Here is a 16,104-nt window from a genome sequence, read left to right as displayed (position 1 = left end):
GCAGGGAGGGATTCTGTCCGAGAGAGGACTCGCCCAAAGATGATATATTAGGGGGTTGTCGCTCGAATTGTGTGGTCGAGGGGACGTAAGAACGAGAGTTGCGAGGCGGTGGTGGATGGTGGTAGAAGGCGACGACAACGACACCGGACAAGGACAAGGACGTGGACGCAGGATGGAAGATGGACGATGGACGATGGACGATCGAGGGCGAATGCGCAATGCGCACGCGAACTGTGATTTGCGAGAGCCTGAGAGGGTCGTGGCCTCGTACTCCGTCGCCCTCGCAGGGATTGGCGCAGGTTGGCGAGGGCGTACGTGGACTGGGCAGATTGCGTGGGCGCCAGAGAGTCGAGAACAGAGAACAAGAGAATGCGAAAGTACGGGGGACACACTAGTTGAGATTTGGGGGGGACTGGGAGCCTATTAGGGCAGGTAAGATCCCTAAGGTGCGCCACGAGGACAGCTGTTGGGGGGACTCGTGCGCCTCCCAGAGGTCGCTCGGGGGCCCAGCGTAGGCGCCTTAGGTGACCCTAGGGGCCTTGGGGGTGCCTGGCCAGGAGCCTCCCCAGGCAGGTTAATCATAAGCCACCACGCCTACAGTCTACAGATAGACACGGTACGAGCCCAATTACCTGGGCGGCGATGCTGACGACGACGGGCCAGCTGCATTGCCGCGCGTCCTGGGGATTTGGGCTACGCAACTCTGGACTTGGCCCTTTTGCCGCCCAATCACCAGGCCCAGATCGCCCGGTAGCCGAAGCCGAGTTTCTTTTTATTTTCCGCTCACGTAACTAGCACAACCCACGCCTGGAAAGAGGCGGCAGCTACGCGAGGGAGAGAGAGTTCGTGACTCGAGAGACGTAAGCCCGTGTCGGTGGTGCAGTCACAAAATCACAAAATGAATATAACGAACCAAAGCAGAAACGAAAAATGGCTGCGAGTCAATGCCAATGTCTCGCGTCGTCTGCTGAGATCTCCCTCGAGCCAAAGCATGGACCAGGAGTACCGAGTGCCTGGACGCAAAACGCAAAGCCAAGCGCCGCCCTGAGCCAAGGCGAGAGCCGCATCAGCCTGAGTGGTTTTTCGCATCGCTGTCAATTTACCAATTTACTCGCAGGTGTACGGAGGCATCGTGTACTGTATGAGAATCTGATCGATGGCGAGCCATTTCTGGAACGCGCGTTTGGTGTCCCCCAGCTCAGTTGGGCCCCTGAAGTCCCTGCGTATCCGTTGTCATGCGTCGAAGATCTTGTACATACAATACTCCGTACATGCTTGCGCATCCCTGTTCGCCTCCCTCCAACAATTCTCACCCACCATTACAAGCAGGGACCTAACTGTACTCGTAGGTACAAATTATTCTCACCGGTCAGAGTCTCCTCGCTTGCTTGGCGATCACGTGGAATTCGCGGAATCTTATCGCCGATCCGGAATCGTATTGTACAATACAATAATAGTGAGGTGGACTAGTGGTTTACTGTAGTCCACTGTAGTCTGTACACACTCGCCATCAGCTTCTCCCCCTTCGTCCAAGAACTCTCCCTAGGCTGTTTCACCCTGGTCGAGAGATACTCTTTGGGCTACGGCTCGTGACTCGTGAGCCCACGTCGTGTACGAGTACCCTTCCCCCTACCAGGCTACCACTCTACGAGGTACTGTAGTAACTCAAACCAAAATCCTCCACCTCCGGCTATCGGGTCTTCCGGTCTAGATCCTCAGATGTACCGAGCACTGGAATCTATCTCCAGAATAGGGTTAGTAGGTCTAGACACCCCCGTTGCTCTCTCGCTAGCAGCATCGATATTGTACAGTACAGTGGTCAAAGTGCACTAGCAGAAGAAACGCCAAGTCTTCTTCCACCATGGCCATGTCGCTTGCGTAGCACGTTCGTCGGCCAAGATCTGCTCCAGGTCAATCTCACGCCGGCCACTGACAACGTCAATGTTAGCGACCCGCCTGATTGACGTCTTCCGCCATATCTTGAAGCCAAGGTAGAAGACAATCACCACCGGGGCTGCAAGATACACTTCGAAAAAGTTCTTGGTCCTGTCGGAACCACTCATCTCGCGGAATCCCACTGGTGCGAAGCCGGTCCAGAACTGCGTCACAAGGACCAGACAATTGATGACCAAGCCAAGCCAGGAACCCAGGACGCCAGCTTGAGATTTGAACGGGAGCTCGTCCACGCTATGACCGTGATGTTTCCACGCCTGTCGGAATCGAATGTGGCACAGACAGATGGATCCCCAGGTGAAGATCGATGCCAGTCCTGATACTGCAAACATCCAGTTCCACGCCTCTTGCCGCTGTGATGGCTTCAAATTGACAATATAGCAAAGCGCCCCCAATGACGAGGACACGATGATGGCCACCAGGGGACGCCCCTCTCGGTCAATGTATCCGAGAATCTGGGGTGCTTGACCGTGATCGGCAAGTGCTGCCAGCGTACGACTCGCCCCGTACACGGACGCATTGCCAACACTGAGAACGGCGATCAAAATCACGGCGTTGAACACGGATGGGAGCCCCCCTACGCCAGCATTCTTGATGGCGAGGACGAAAGGTGAGGTCCACGTGTTGGAAGTGCTACCGCTGTTGAGGAGCCTCGGGTCGTCCCAAGGCACCAAGAGGCCCACAAAGGTGAGTGAAATGATATAGAACTGGGGAGTGGTTTTGTCAGGTGGTTCAATGATATTTTCAATGCCGGAGGCCTCTTACCAGGACGACACGCCAAAACACCTGCTTGATGGCTGTTGGAAGTGCCAGGCGCGGATTCGCCGACTCGGCTGCTGCCAGACCGACCAGCTCGGTACCGCCAAACGAGAATGCAGACGTTACAAAGACAGAGCCTACACCTTTGAAGCCATTGGCAAAGGCCCCCGGGTTATCCCAGGTTTTGGCACCAAAGTAATGTCCCGTCGGACCTCCGCCCACGTCGACGACAAGGGCGAAGATTCTAGGATATCATCAGCTCAGTCGACAAGCATACTCTCGGAGAACAGCATACATGAAACCAAGGATGGCGATGACTTTGACAATAGAAAAGACGAATTCCGCTTCGCCATAGCCTCGTACTCCGAAGAAATTGATGGCGATAATCACCACAAAGAAGATCGACACCCATGCGGACGGGTTGACATCGCGAGCTCCGCTCCAATAATTCAGAGTCATCGAAGCGGCCATGATTTCGATCGGCAAAGTCACAAGCCATTGCATCGCATAGTTCCAGCCCATGGCGAATCCCCACGCGGGATCGAGGAATCGGCTGGAATAAGCAGAGAATGAGCCGGCGACGGGAAACATGACTGCCATCTCTCCGAGGGCATGCACGGTGCAAAACAACATGATCCCAAGCGTACAGTACGAGATGACGATGCCTGCCGGCCCGCCGGTCGACAGGGCAGAGCCGGAGCCAATAAACAGACCCGTGCCTGGTGAATTATCATCAGAAGCTCAGCAGCCATGGTGTTCGGGCTCATTCGCCCAATGTCCCTCAGAAGCTGTCACTTCCGGGCCGGAACTTACTTACCAATAGAGCCTCCGATAGCAATCATCTGCAAATGTCGCTGCTTCAACTTCGTGGCCAGCGCCGGTTGAGCCGTGGGCTGGTCTGGAAGCAGCTTGCCGTCGGCATCGACCAGTTGCTCCGAAACGCGAGCGTTTGGGTTTTGACGAAATCCATCAATGAATCTGACCCAGAATGGCCCCTGGGTTCTGGTGACGACTTGCCCATAGTCCTGACTCGGTCTCTCGCCGCCATCCGATGACGGGCTTTCTTTCTTCTCCAGGTCAACGTCCATTGTTGGTTACTGTCAGTGGAAAACAAGACAAAAAAACAGCACAGCACCAGGGAGGTAAGACGGTGTGAGGACCTGCTAAGTTTTTGAGAAAGGATCTTCACGGTTCAACGATGCAGAGACTTTGCTGCAAAATTCGATAGACAAGCAACGACGGAACCATGACAGGGGAGACGCAGTCATCTTAAGAAAGCAGGATCCAGCTCCAGTCCCCGAAAGATTGCTGCGATTACCAAACCATCACCCTCCCCGGTCAACCGAGACAGATGGATAGATACCGCACCCTTCTTGTGTGTGCCCATCCGTCACAGGCTTGGAAAAGGCAGTTGTATCTGTGCAAGGCATGTGCACACCACATCCACACTACAAAGCAGCCTTGTAAGCAAAAGGAGGTAACAAGGCGAACAATGTTATCGCTGACGGCAAATGGACCAGTGATACCAACGACGGATGTACCGGATCATTCTCATTCTCTCGAGCCCTTGCTCACACGGCGAAATCTAGGAATCTGGCTAGCCCCTTTGTCTGTGTGCTTTTGGGCGAGACACTCCTTCCAAGCATGCATCGTCAGATGATAATGATACGGAAACAGCATCGCCTGCAGGTGAGTTGTGTGCAGATTGGCTATAATCCACGCACCTACGTGCGTGTCAATTGCTGGAGCAGAATACGAATGAATGAATGAATGAATGAAATGAATTCTGTTTTTCCATCTTCGTGAGCTGTGTTTGTTGATGGGGCAATATACGCTCATTTTCACAAACTAACTAGGCATGCCCCTGGGGGGTTTTCACGGCATTGTCCCGAGGGAGGGAGGGGGGAGGGACAATAGGGAGATGGGTTGCGACCGTTCTCTGGACACTGGCCGCAACAACCTTCGTCACTCCACATGTGTATGAGCGCACACGACCACTGTACTTCAAACAAGCAGCAAAAAGCACCTTCATATCAGAAAGCACCGTCCAAACCAACCTACCTAACAAACTAAACAAACCCCCACGGCGTAATGCATACTCAGCAGGTCCCCACGCCATTTCCCAAGTTGTAGCTTGTAGCTTATGGAGACTTATTGTTACTCGGCTTGCATCAGGGCCATCCATCCTTTCAAGTTTGACATCATAGGATGGTGTGTAGGTAGGTAGGTAGGTAGGTACGTAGGTACGTAGGTTGACGCGGTGCTTGGTTCTTGCTTCTTCACCATCTTGCTTGCTTTCCGGTTGAAGCCGACGGATGCGGTGCACCGCTTTCTAACTGACAGTAGTAAGTCAAGGCAGTCAAGGCAGTCAAGGCAGTCGAGCCAATTGGGTTTCAAGTGTGATGACTGGACTGTGTGTTGATTGTGCGATGATTTGTGTGACAATTGATAATCTATCTCATACGCCTCATTCAGTCTTGAGCTCGTGTGTGGTTCACAGGTGGTTTTGTTACGTTGATACGGTGCGTCCCGATCTTATTATAGTTGCCTGACCTTGAATGCCATTCTTCCTCTCTATGCGCATGCGACGCCCCCTGCCTCAGGTACCTCAGGGAGGTTACCCGTCCCTATCACAACACCCGCTATTACCCCTTGTATTGGAAAAAAGACCAAAAATTTCGCCCGCGTCGTCTCGGCTCCCCGTTTGAAACGCCTTTATCCTACCAGTACCGGCACATGACCGGACAACCCGACCTTGCTTCTGTGCGAGGGATTCAGTCGAGTTAAGCCCGGTCAGTCCTTGGCGAGGGAGAGGTTTTTCAAAACATTTCCAGACAACGGCTTGCCACATTCGTCGCAGCAATCGCCCAATTTGGGTCGACCACTGAGAATATCCACGGTATCCCTCATTGGCATCCAGAATTCGTTCTTGGGCCGGCGATCGGCCCAGTCTGTGCCGTTGGCCTCGAGTCCCGTCTCTCCGCCCAGAGGCGTAAAGACGACTTCGGACCCCTGGATGCCAATCACGGTCACGGACAATGGGTCATCTGAAATGGCAGCCTTGGATTTTCCGGTAAACCGATCTTCAATGTGTTGCATGCACTTGATCGCCATGCGGAGGGCTCTTATCCGATCCATAGGCGAGGGTTTGCCACCCTGTTGATAGTGTCCAGGCACAGCTGCGCGAGACTCGAACCGTCCCTTGGCTTCTTCCTTGATCATGTCCGCAATCATCTGTGTCGTGTACGTCTGGCTGGCCTTTTCGTTGCGGAGGATGATCTTGCCGGCGCGCGAAGCTCCTTGGTCGTTGGCGAAATTCTCTCGGAGAAACTCAATGTCCCGCGCAATCATGTGGATGTTGATACCTTCTTCTGGAATGTAGACTGCCAGTGCGCCCACGGAAAGACCGGCCATGGTTGCCAGATAGCCTGATCGGCCGCCTTGGGTTTCGATAACAAACACCCTTCGTCGCGACGATGAGGCCGACTGACGGATGGCGTCGCAGAAGTTGATGAGCGTGTTCAAACAGGTATCGCTGCCCAGAGAGTATTCCGTCCCCGGGACATTGTTCGACACGGTGGCAGGCAGGACGACCAACGGGATCTTAAATGCTGGGTATTCATTCCGAGCCTTCCTCAGCTCGCTTGCTGCAGTGAATGCCTCGAAGCCACCAATCAGAAGCATGGCATCAAACTGGTATTTTTGGAAGCACTCGGCCGTGGTTTTCATGTCAGCGCTGGGTAAACCGCGGTTCGTGCCAATCTCTGAACCACCCTCGTTCACCCACGGATCAACATCAATCCATTTGCATTCTCGCACGGATCCCAAAGGCTTATCGGCATGGTGACGTTGCAACCCACTGAAACCGTTGTGAATAGCGATTGGTGTATGGCCTCGGGTCAGACAGTAAGCCACAGCTGCTCGGGTGGCTGGGTTCATACCGCCGGCAGGAGCACCGACGTGAATGATAGCGACTCGCAGTCTCTTGTCCTCGGGCAGACGCAATTTGGGGTGATCTGTAGAGGTGGTGATCATGTAACTGTTGTAGTACTCTTTGAACTCCACATCCCGCAGTTGCATGGCCTTGTCGAAATCTTTGGCTTCAATGGCGGCAGTGACCGATTTCGTCAAGGCCACGGCTTCCATCAGGTTTGATCTTTCGATCTTGTTTTCGCGTATGGTGATGACCGGGGTGGGGGTTTCTGGAGTTGCTTCCAAGACAGCATTCACAGCCTCCACACCTTGTAGAGTCGACAACCATCGGTCGTAGAAGCAGGCCTGTCCTCCTCGCTGCGTATGACCCAAGACGGTAACGCGGGTATCTAGGTTGAGCCTGTGCGACAAGAGGTCTTTGACGTGGTTGGCTGTGATCTTCTTCAAGTTCTCGTCATGTGCGCCCTCGGCAATGATGACAATTGACCGCCTCTTGCCCCTTGACCTGTGCTTCTTGATGATGTCGCACATCTGTTCTTCCCAGCCAACTCGTGGCGGCTTCTCCGGAATAAAGACAAAATCAGCTCCTGTAGCTATTGAAGCCATCAGAGCCAACCAGCCGCAGTGTCGACCCATGACCTCAATCACGAAACCCCGTTGGTGAGAGGCCGCAGTGTCAAAGACGTCGTCGACGGCGGAACAGATCCGTTCGAGGGACGAGTAGCATCCAATGGTGGCATCGGTGCCAGACATGTCATTGTCAATGGAGCCCACCAGTCCGACAATGTTCAGATGCTTGTAGGGTTCAATCTGTTCTTGAGTCAGTTCGTTGGTGTCGACCAGCTCTTTGATCAGGCCCGGCCATTCGGATCTGAATAGATCTGCACCCGTCAAGCTCCCGTCGCCGCCGCAGATGACCAGAGCATCGATTCCGCGTAGGATCATGTTTTTGGCGGCTTTCAGTCTTCCCCATCGTTCCTTGAAGGGCATACATCTTGCGGTGCCAATGAGCGTACCACCTCGTGACAGCCAGCCTCTGACATCGTCCCATTTCATTTCTTTGATCAGATCTCCACCTTGTACTAGACCTTCGTAGCCCTCGTAGACTGCGTATGCCTCGCAGCCCATGTGGATCGACATTCGAACCACAGCACGAACAGCACCGTTCATGCCGGGAGAGTCACCTCCGCTGGTCATGACGCCAATGCGGCGCTTCCTCGCAGGAGCTTTATCTGCTTCGGCCATTTCGGGGGAGCGAGGTGACTGGTCGTAGAAACGTAGGAAGTGGAAGCGACGGAGGGGAGACGATAAGGCCCGACTACCAGGTCTCGGAGGGAAATTTATTATCTGGAGGTGGAGGAGAAGAAGAAATCAAGAGGAGAAAATCCCCCGCCAAAAGGAAAGTTCGCTCGATGCGAGGACTAAGAGAAGAAGAAAAATGAGGAGGGAAATAAAGATAAAACCAGTAAGCTTTGCGATAGGCTGATCTGGGCTCGATCTTGGGTTTTGGGCCGAGAGAATGAAATCTTGGTGTTGGTGGTGGTGGTTGTTGAGGTTGTGCTGCCCTGTACAGCTGAGCCGAGCAAAAAGACACCCACGTCATGGAGCTGTGAGAGGCTCTGAGAGGCCAAAGAGCTTCGGTGTCCGGGCCTCAACAATGCCTGTCAGAGACTCGGACTACGCACCTAAGGGGCCAAGTGAGGGGTGAACACACGGGCTTGTCCAGTTAAAAGAATGAAACCTCTAGGCTAGCACGTCGCCTATTACCTCAGCGGGTGGGCTACAAGCTATTTAGTGAACCTTCACTTTATAGCTAGGGCGGCCACTGTTATTGGAGGCGATGATCTCGGCATTCTTGCTGCTTATGGCTTCCCAAGTTTACCGGACGTACCGAGTACTTATGACGTTAAATAGGCAAGTGAGCCGAACAGCACAGCGGTCAGTATTTGCTTGTTGCTTCTGCCTTGAACGTCTCAAATCACCAATAAGAACGATACCCTGACCGTTGCCACGAAAAAGCAAACCCTCGACTGCGATAGTCCTCAACGTTGCATCACAATCCTGGACGGGCCATTGATTTGCTTGAGGCATTTCATATCATGTGCATAGTCAAAGAATAACACCAAGCGGTTCGTGTTCACAACATGGCTCGATCAGATGCCATCAGCCTGCTCATCCCTTCGCAACAACACGGAAGCTCAGAAGATTTACAATCCCAGATTCAACGTGTTGTTGCCCAGAAGGGCCATTTTCGTCATATCACCGAACGATCTTTACTAGCTCAAGACCAGGGAAAGGCATCTTTAGACCAGAGCACCGACAGTGAGAACGACGTGCAAATTGAAGACGATGAGTCTCAGCAAAAGAGACAAGAACGACTATGGAAGCGGAGGGAAGAAATGATAGAGCGTTTAAGGTAAGCTCCGTATTCCAGGTCCCAGCTCATGTTACCTGAGATTGATATTGGCACTTAGTTATGCTCAGAATGAAATCCTGTGCGCATTGGATTTCGTGTCTCTCCTCATCTCAAAACAATGGACGCCAGCACAAGGTTCTATGTCACCGGCGCTGAAGGAATCAGTTCCCGTTGGCACCTTGGCTGCCCGGGTCCTACCAAGAAAGCATTTGTCCAGCACGGCACAGCGACAACTTACGTCGGTATCTCAAGGCTGGAGATCCGAGAGTTTCCGATCTGCTTCAGAAAAGCTCGCCGACGCATCGACTCGCCTTCAAAAAGATGCTGAGCGCGAAACCGAGTATTGGGCGCAAGTCACCAGACTCACGAATCAAGGATGGACAGTATCACGACTTCCACGCGACCGCAAAGCTATAGGTGTCCATTTTGGCTTTCCACAGTCTGCGCCACAGTTTCGTGATCGTGGATTTGCTTTACTTCGCCAACTGGACGATGGCAGTGTGATATTAGATCAGCAGTCTGCCATGCGCAGTCAAAAGACATTGGGCGTATACATTGTTCGAGATAACGTCAAAACGGGCTTCTCCTTGTTCAAATCCCGGCGGACCAGCAATCAATCAGGTCACGATGAAGGCGATATCACGCAACAAATCATCCAGATGCGCGACTCACTGTTCGAGGAAGAGCTTTTCTACGAAATCTGCCGCGAAGCCCGCACTGTAGCGAACCAAGGGATTCACATCCGCTCCCACTCGGTAGACGTCGCAGTCGGCTCCGACTTCCAACTCTCCTTGGTATTCGGACAAGACTTGGACACCGACATACCCTCAAACGTCGAAGATGATCTCATCGCCGAGTTTGTAGCCGTGTCTCTCAGGTTACTGTTGAACGCCGCGCATGAACAAAACCTCGCAAGGAGATCGCGTAAAGCCGCGCCTTTAACCCTCAAACCCCGCCACGCACCAGAATACGCACTCGTCCGACCAGTACTCGCGCACCTACGCCACCGTGCCGAAGCTGTTGCATTCTGGACCGATTGTAAGGTGCTAGTACATCCCTTCGAAAAGGCCGGACTGCCAGTCATGCTCGAGGTTGAAAAGTCCACTACCAAGACTTTCGAGGGAGTGAGTATCGAAGCACCGTCCACGTTTCTCTCCGAGATGATGATCCCAGCCAAGAGCCGCTTCAAGATTGCAATGACACAAAATAAAGCTTTCGAAATTTGTCTCGCCACGTTCCTTGGTCCACCTCTCTTTGGGTCTCGGTATGAGACTTCCGCACTCGATCTTGGCTTCGTCACTATGCCACTGGCGCATCAGGAGACAAGAGAAGCTGCGGTCCAGGCCGTGTGCCACATGTTGACTCTGGGTCTTGTTTCACACGCTGAGAATTTGACGAAGCGAGTTGCGGACGGTTTGCCGAACAATGAAATCCAAGAAAACGCGAAGAAATGGGAAGTGTCTCTACCTCACAATGGGGAGTTGACACTCTACGATGCGGGAGATCCCATAAGAAAGATCGTGGCGTCAGTACGACCTGGAGTGATCGTTGTCCAGACAAGGAGTTTGCGTAGGGAAATTTCCAATCATGAGATTTGGTCATGGACATCCGAGGGCTGCTCCAAGGTCGGAGGTGCCAATGGTGCAGTTGACCCAGCGACCACGTTTGATGAAGCGATCGCCACAATTCTACATATCAACTCCTGATGGACCTTCTGGCCTCTGATTCCATTTGAGAACTTGGTTCTTATCTCATGGACCTAACTGAATGTTACCATCCTCCTGGTTCTGTTCCAAGGGCTAGAGTTTCCCACGCTGTCGAGATAGCCTAAAGTAGAGTCATAGTCGAACTACTCTATAATCGCAGGAGTTCTACTCCCTGCGGGCCTCTTTGTTCATGAGATAGGCTCACCGTGGCGTGCTGGAGACTAGGTCGAGGGGGCGCACGTGATGCCAAGTAATGTTGACTGCATCAGCATCGCGAATATCAAGACGGCAAGGTTCTTATCTTTGCTCCAACGCGACCAGACTCGAGACTGGCATAGGCAGCCTTCCATACGACGATGCGGACATATGACTTCTCTGACTCGGCCAGAAAGGCCTTGCGATTATTGCCGCAGGGTGAAGCAAAAATGTATTCCGGCACCGGGAGATTCTTGCGCCCTATGCCAGGGACGGCGCTGTACTTTCATTGAAGCACCTCCTAAGAAAAAGAGGAAGCAATCCAATCAGGTCACTGATGAGGCCGAAGCGGTTTCGGTGTCTCCAGATGCTCTGAGAGAATCGCCCCAGGATTATTCGAGACTGCCAGGTGCATCCCTGCTGAAGCACACCCTTGGCCATCAACATTTCCGCACGAACTGCTACATAGGGTCAACCTCTTTCCCTAGCCGAGTCCTACTTGATCTTACAAGAGTTCAGCAGCATGACAGCTACCGGGCGTCTCAGTCTAGCTTGGATATACGCCGCGTTGGTGAGAACGGCTATTTTGTCATCCTTCCTGACAAGGACGATATCATAGCAGAGCAGCTCGACCTTCTGGACAAGATCGAAGCAGTAATTTCGCCCCATGGCCCTGCTCTAGTGGATTTGTACTTTCGGATTGTCCACCCTAGCTTCCCGATCCTTCATAAAGATGTATTCCTTGAAAAGCATAGTCGCTCATACCGAGAACTAACACCTGCATGCTTAGCTGCTGTCTACATGCTTGCCTTGAACTGGTGGTCTTACAGCATCGACCTGGCTGATTTGGCCAAGCCAGATATTACTGAGCTTGAGAAGCTTGTTTCATCTCTGATGGCGTTCGACAGGGCTGCCAAAGTTTCCGACATTCAGGCCGGTCTCTTGTTCCTCCAACGACCTGGTCATGACTCTTGGCGCTTAACCGCTCAGCTTGTTGCTACTGCTGAAGAGGTTGGGCTACACCGTGACTGTTCCGATTGGCAAATTCCAGAGTGGGAGAAAGGAGTCCGTAAACGTGTTGCGTGGGCTTTGTTCATCCAAGACAAATGGGGAGCACTCGTTCATGGCCGCCCATCGCACATCAAAGCGGACAATTGGGAAGTCCCTCCACTTGTGCTCGACGACTTTCCGGAGAACGTCGACGAAGATCATGCAGAGCAAGGCAGCTCGGAAGTTGAACGAGGCATCCTGATCTTTATGCACATGTCGTCGCTAACGCAGATCCTCTCCAATATCATCGACGCATTGTTTACAGTGCAGGCTGCGATGAACTATCCAACCACGGTAGACTTGTTGCAAGCAGTCAAGCCGCTCCAACTACAACTGAAATCTTGGTATACAGGATTGCCTTCGGTTCTAGATTTAGGTACTACTCAACCACGCAAGCTGTCTGCTACGGGACAGTTGTATTTGGCATACCTTGCTGCAGAGGTGACCTTGCACCGGGCTATTATCGAATCAGACGTCAGGCGGCCTCTTGAGCCCGACCTTCGCCAAATCACTCGTGGTGCAGCAGTTATGAGATTGCGGTCTGTCATCGACTTTCTGAAACGCCTTAAACCCGAACACATGCAAGGCTTCTGGCATTTTGCGTCAGGGCCCTCTTTGGCTATCATAGGCACGTTTTCACTTGTATTACTGGCCACCAGTACAGACACTATTGAGTCCAAAGACATTTTTTCTCTGATTGCCGAGTTTCGCTGGCTTCTCAACATCAACAGCTCCAGTGCTGACTTTACGAAGACGGCAATTGACCTTTTGCGAACAAACGCAGGTCTACTGGCCCGATTTCGTCCTCGACAGAGCACCGGAGCAAAACAATTTGGTTTTAGAGATACTATAAGTCGATCTCATGAACAGGAACAACCAAAAAGAGGGTCGGGAGCGACACAGAGTCCCAGTGAAGGGAGAGCGAGCCAGACTGACGTCAATGACTTTTTGTCACCAGGGATTGATATGAGTGCAGATCAAAACTGGTTTTACAACTTCGAGGACTTCGAATTGCATTCTTGACTGGCTCTGAACGCTCAACTCGTTTAGATGGACTCTTCAAGCCCGATGTCTTATCCCAGGTCTGCCCCGGGAAGTGATGGTCACGATCAATCAGGCATGGCGTGATGCTTGAAACGCAAAGAATCATTGTACTACAGCATATGAGAATACTCATTTACTGCGGAAATGTTACGCACGAATCAAAGCAGGACCTGTTGTTATCACAGAGTATGGAGAATGCCCGCGGGCACTTTGATGTGCCCGGCCCGCCATATCAAGGATGGTCACGTGTGAACTAGTCAGTTGCATCTCTCCCATCATCTTACAATTGACACAACAACGCTTCATAATTTTGGGCCATTGAGTGTTCTCATTGATCATAACTGAAATTCTGAAGAATGGCTTTACAACGTGTCGACCATGTGGCTGTTAGCCTTGATGCTCCAAACACGGACCCTTTACAGGGGACCAAGTACGATTTCAAGAGGGATCTTGTGGGATATGGAAGGTCGTCGATCGATCCTCAGTGGCCAAACGGGGCGAAAATTGCCGTTTCGTTCGTCATCAACTATGAGGAAGGTGCTGAAAGGTCTCTACTGAATGGTGACGGCCAAACCGAGAGCGTTCTCTGGGAACAGACCCACGTTGCAGCACGTATTGGTTCCCGAGACCCCAAAATCGAAAGCGACTACGACTATGGCTCACGTGTTGGTGTATGGCGCCTATTAAACATGTTTGAAAAACATAATATTCAAACTACGATCTATGCTGTCGGCCAAGCACTTGAAAAGAATCTTCCCCTTGCCCGCGCCTTTGTGGAAGGTGGCCATGAGATTGCGAGTCACGGTTATCGCTGGATCCCTTACCACAACATGGATCCAGAGGAAGAGAAGACGTACATGTACCGTCAAATGCAATCTTTAAAATCAACCACCGGAGCATACCCTGTTGGCTGGTTCATTGGGCGCTGTTCGTCACACACGAAAGCTTTGATACACGAAGTGCACGAGGAATTCGGAGCACCCCTACTCTACGAAGCCGACTGCTTTGCAGATGATCTGCCTTACTGGGTCGACGTACCCGCCGAGGAACATGTCGCTCAGCCAAAAGGCATGCTTATGCTTCCGTATAGCTATGACAACAATGACCTCAAGTATCAAATCGCCCCTGGAACTTGGGGCTCTTCGGGCGCTTTTCTGGAATACCTCAAGAATTCTTTTGATGTTCTCTATGCCGAGGGTCTCGAAGGTCGACCAAAGATGATGACCGTCGGTCTTCATTGCAGAATCAGTGGCAAGCCAGGCCGATTTGCGGCGGTTGAGTCTTTTGTGAAATACGTTGAACAACATACTCATGTTTGGATCACCACTCGTAAAGAGATTGCTTCACACTGGCATACAAACTTCCCTTATACGAAAGTTATCGAGCAGGACAGTGCTGTTTCTGACGGGGAGCACCAGAATGGCGATGGCACCATTTCCGCAAGAATCTAGATAATCTGAAGAATTCGCGAACCTTCATCTATCATATGTCAATTTTCAATTCGTGTTTGAGCATAGCGACACCAGCTTCCAATTGATCAATGATCACTATCTTTCGGGCGGTGTCGGCTCCCAGTTCTGCTTGACACGATTGCATGACAAAATCTTCCATCCCATATAGAATCACTCCTCCCATGCAGATTGCCTCAATCTCATCGTTGCTCATCAACCTTTTCACTCCTTCTCGTACCTTCTGTCTTGCTGTTTCTGAGATTTCAGGCATGGTATCGGGTGGTGAAATGCCTGTTGAGACAGCTCCGGCGAAATATGACTGGACTTTTGATTCTCCCAGGAGCCGTTTCACGCCGTCACTCAATTGCTTTTCATATGCCTTTCCCGTTGTCATGATCACAAACCGCTTGGGAGGCTGCAGAATCTCCAATGCCGCGTTGACACTTGCTTCAAAAACCCCTACAACAGGTTTGGAACCCACCTCGACTTTCAAAGCAGCGCTGAATGGATGATCGGCATAGCAGGCCAGTAAGAAAGCATCATAATCTTCAATCATCGGCTTCAATTCTCGGAGACATAGTTTGGTACTTTTATCGATATCAGCTTGGCTCGTCAGGACTGCCGGGCCCTCAGGGCAAGTCCAGTAGGTTGGAATAATCTACATGGGTTCAGTACCGGTTGCCACTTGGTCAAACAATGACATACGTTCGGGCCCAAGTGACTGTCAGTGCCTGACTTCACAAGTTCAGTTATTGCGGGCGATGCATTCGGGTTGATGACCAACAGTCTCTTGATTGACATGCTGTCCGCTCTGGAATAATGACGGACAATCTGACCAGGATCGGACGAGGACCTGAAGATGGCTAATCTACAATAACTAAGCGGCCGTGTCACCTTTCACGCAGAACGGGTACGTTCGTCGTAGCCTCACAGCGAATCAACAGCCGAACCGTGCGGGTGCTCAGATTCGATTACCATTAATAAGTTTGGTCTCTATCGGCTGGCCCGCGGGCCCTGATGATAAGGCCGGTCTCGACTCTACCCGGGCATATCAGTCTTTGCTGCACTTTCAGCCATATGTGCCTGGTAGAATCTCTCGTGATGCATATCGATCTCGACATGAGTTGTATAATGCTTGCAACATGCATATATGAATGGGGCATCATCCTGCCTCCTCGTGGCGAGAGTTGTGCATGAGTAACTCAATGGGCTCAGAGAAGGCCAGTGTCAAAGTTCATTCAAATCCTGCAACCCTTGGTCTGCTACGATCTCAACCGTCGCGCACCGTTTGACGTAACACTTCTCTTGACAGCCTCACCGGAGCCCCGGAGATATGGAAAGACTTCGAGAGTTCCATACCAAGCACCTCGTGCTACACCCGCAACCTGGATCCTTCACGGCAGAAGGAGAATCAGCCAGGTGGAGCAACAAGGACTTGGATCCCGTGCCCCAAGAGAAGAAGACATGGGAATGGTGGCAGTACGCCTGCCCTGACTCTCCCACTCCCCCTAAGACACAGCTGACGAGATTTATTCAGTGTTGGAGGTTTCTGGATCGCGGAAGGATTCAACCCTGCCCAGATGCAGGTCCCTTCCAG

At 52.0% G+C, this 16,104-nt stretch overlaps 6 protein-coding genes across 6 annotated transcripts; 3 read left to right on the top strand and 3 right to left on the bottom strand.

Annotated features, from left to right (window-relative positions):
• Positions 1 to 1,829: 1,829 nt before the first annotated feature.
• On the bottom strand, positions 1,830 to 3,800 carry PV08_01402 (uncharacterized protein; the record flags this gene model as incomplete). The annotated part of the gene is made up of 4 exons (XM_016375764.1): positions 1,830 to 2,660; positions 2,719 to 2,956; positions 3,008 to 3,431; positions 3,530 to 3,800. The coding sequence occupies 4 exons, from the start codon at positions 3,798 to 3,800 to the stop codon at positions 1,830 to 1,832; spliced, it is 1,764 nt and encodes a 587-aa protein (XP_016241040.1).
• Positions 3,801 to 5,505: 1,705 nt separating this feature from the next.
• On the bottom strand, positions 5,506 to 7,890 carry PV08_01401 (6-phosphofructokinase subunit alpha; the record flags this gene model as incomplete). Its single annotated transcript, XM_016375763.1, has 1 exon — positions 5,506 to 7,890. The coding sequence occupies one exon, from the start codon at positions 7,888 to 7,890 to the stop codon at positions 5,506 to 5,508; it is 2,385 nt and encodes a 794-aa protein (XP_016241039.1).
• Positions 7,891 to 8,789: 899 nt separating this feature from the next.
• PV08_01400 (uncharacterized protein) lies at positions 8,790 to 10,767 on the top strand (the record flags this gene model as incomplete). The annotated part of the gene is made up of 2 exons (XM_016375762.1): positions 8,790 to 9,061; positions 9,120 to 10,767. 2 exons carry the CDS (start codon positions 8,790 to 8,792, stop codon positions 10,765 to 10,767), a joined length of 1,920 nt encoding a protein of 639 aa, XP_016241038.1.
• Positions 10,768 to 11,133: 366 nt separating this feature from the next.
• PV08_01399 (uncharacterized protein) lies at positions 11,134 to 13,035 on the top strand (the record flags this gene model as incomplete). The annotated part of the gene is made up of 1 exon (XM_016375761.1): positions 11,134 to 13,035. One exon carries the CDS (start codon positions 11,134 to 11,136, stop codon positions 13,033 to 13,035), a length of 1,902 nt encoding a protein of 633 aa, XP_016241037.1.
• A 377-nt stretch (positions 13,036 to 13,412) lies between these two features.
• Positions 13,413 to 14,507, top strand: PV08_01398 (uncharacterized protein; the record flags this gene model as incomplete). The annotated part of the gene is made up of 1 exon (XM_016375760.1): positions 13,413 to 14,507. One exon carries the CDS (start codon positions 13,413 to 13,415, stop codon positions 14,505 to 14,507), a length of 1,095 nt encoding a protein of 364 aa, XP_016241036.1.
• Positions 14,508 to 14,538: 31 nt separating this feature from the next.
• Positions 14,539 to 15,308, bottom strand: PV08_01397 (uncharacterized protein; the record flags this gene model as incomplete). Its single annotated transcript, XM_016375759.1, has 2 exons — positions 14,539 to 15,165; positions 15,213 to 15,308. 2 exons carry the CDS (start codon positions 15,306 to 15,308, stop codon positions 14,539 to 14,541), a joined length of 723 nt encoding a protein of 240 aa, XP_016241035.1.
• Between the last annotated feature and the right edge of the window lie 796 nt (positions 15,309 to 16,104).

Source organism: Exophiala spinifera (genome assembly GCF_000836115.1).
Source record: "Exophiala spinifera strain CBS 89968 unplaced genomic scaffold supercont1.1, whole genome shotgun sequence".
In the NCBI taxonomy this organism is placed as follows: Eukaryota; Fungi; Ascomycota; class Eurotiomycetes; order Chaetothyriales; family Herpotrichiellaceae; genus Exophiala; species Exophiala spinifera.
The sequence above is the reverse complement of the archived record's forward strand: the minus strand, read 5'-3'. Positions and strand labels throughout refer to the sequence as shown.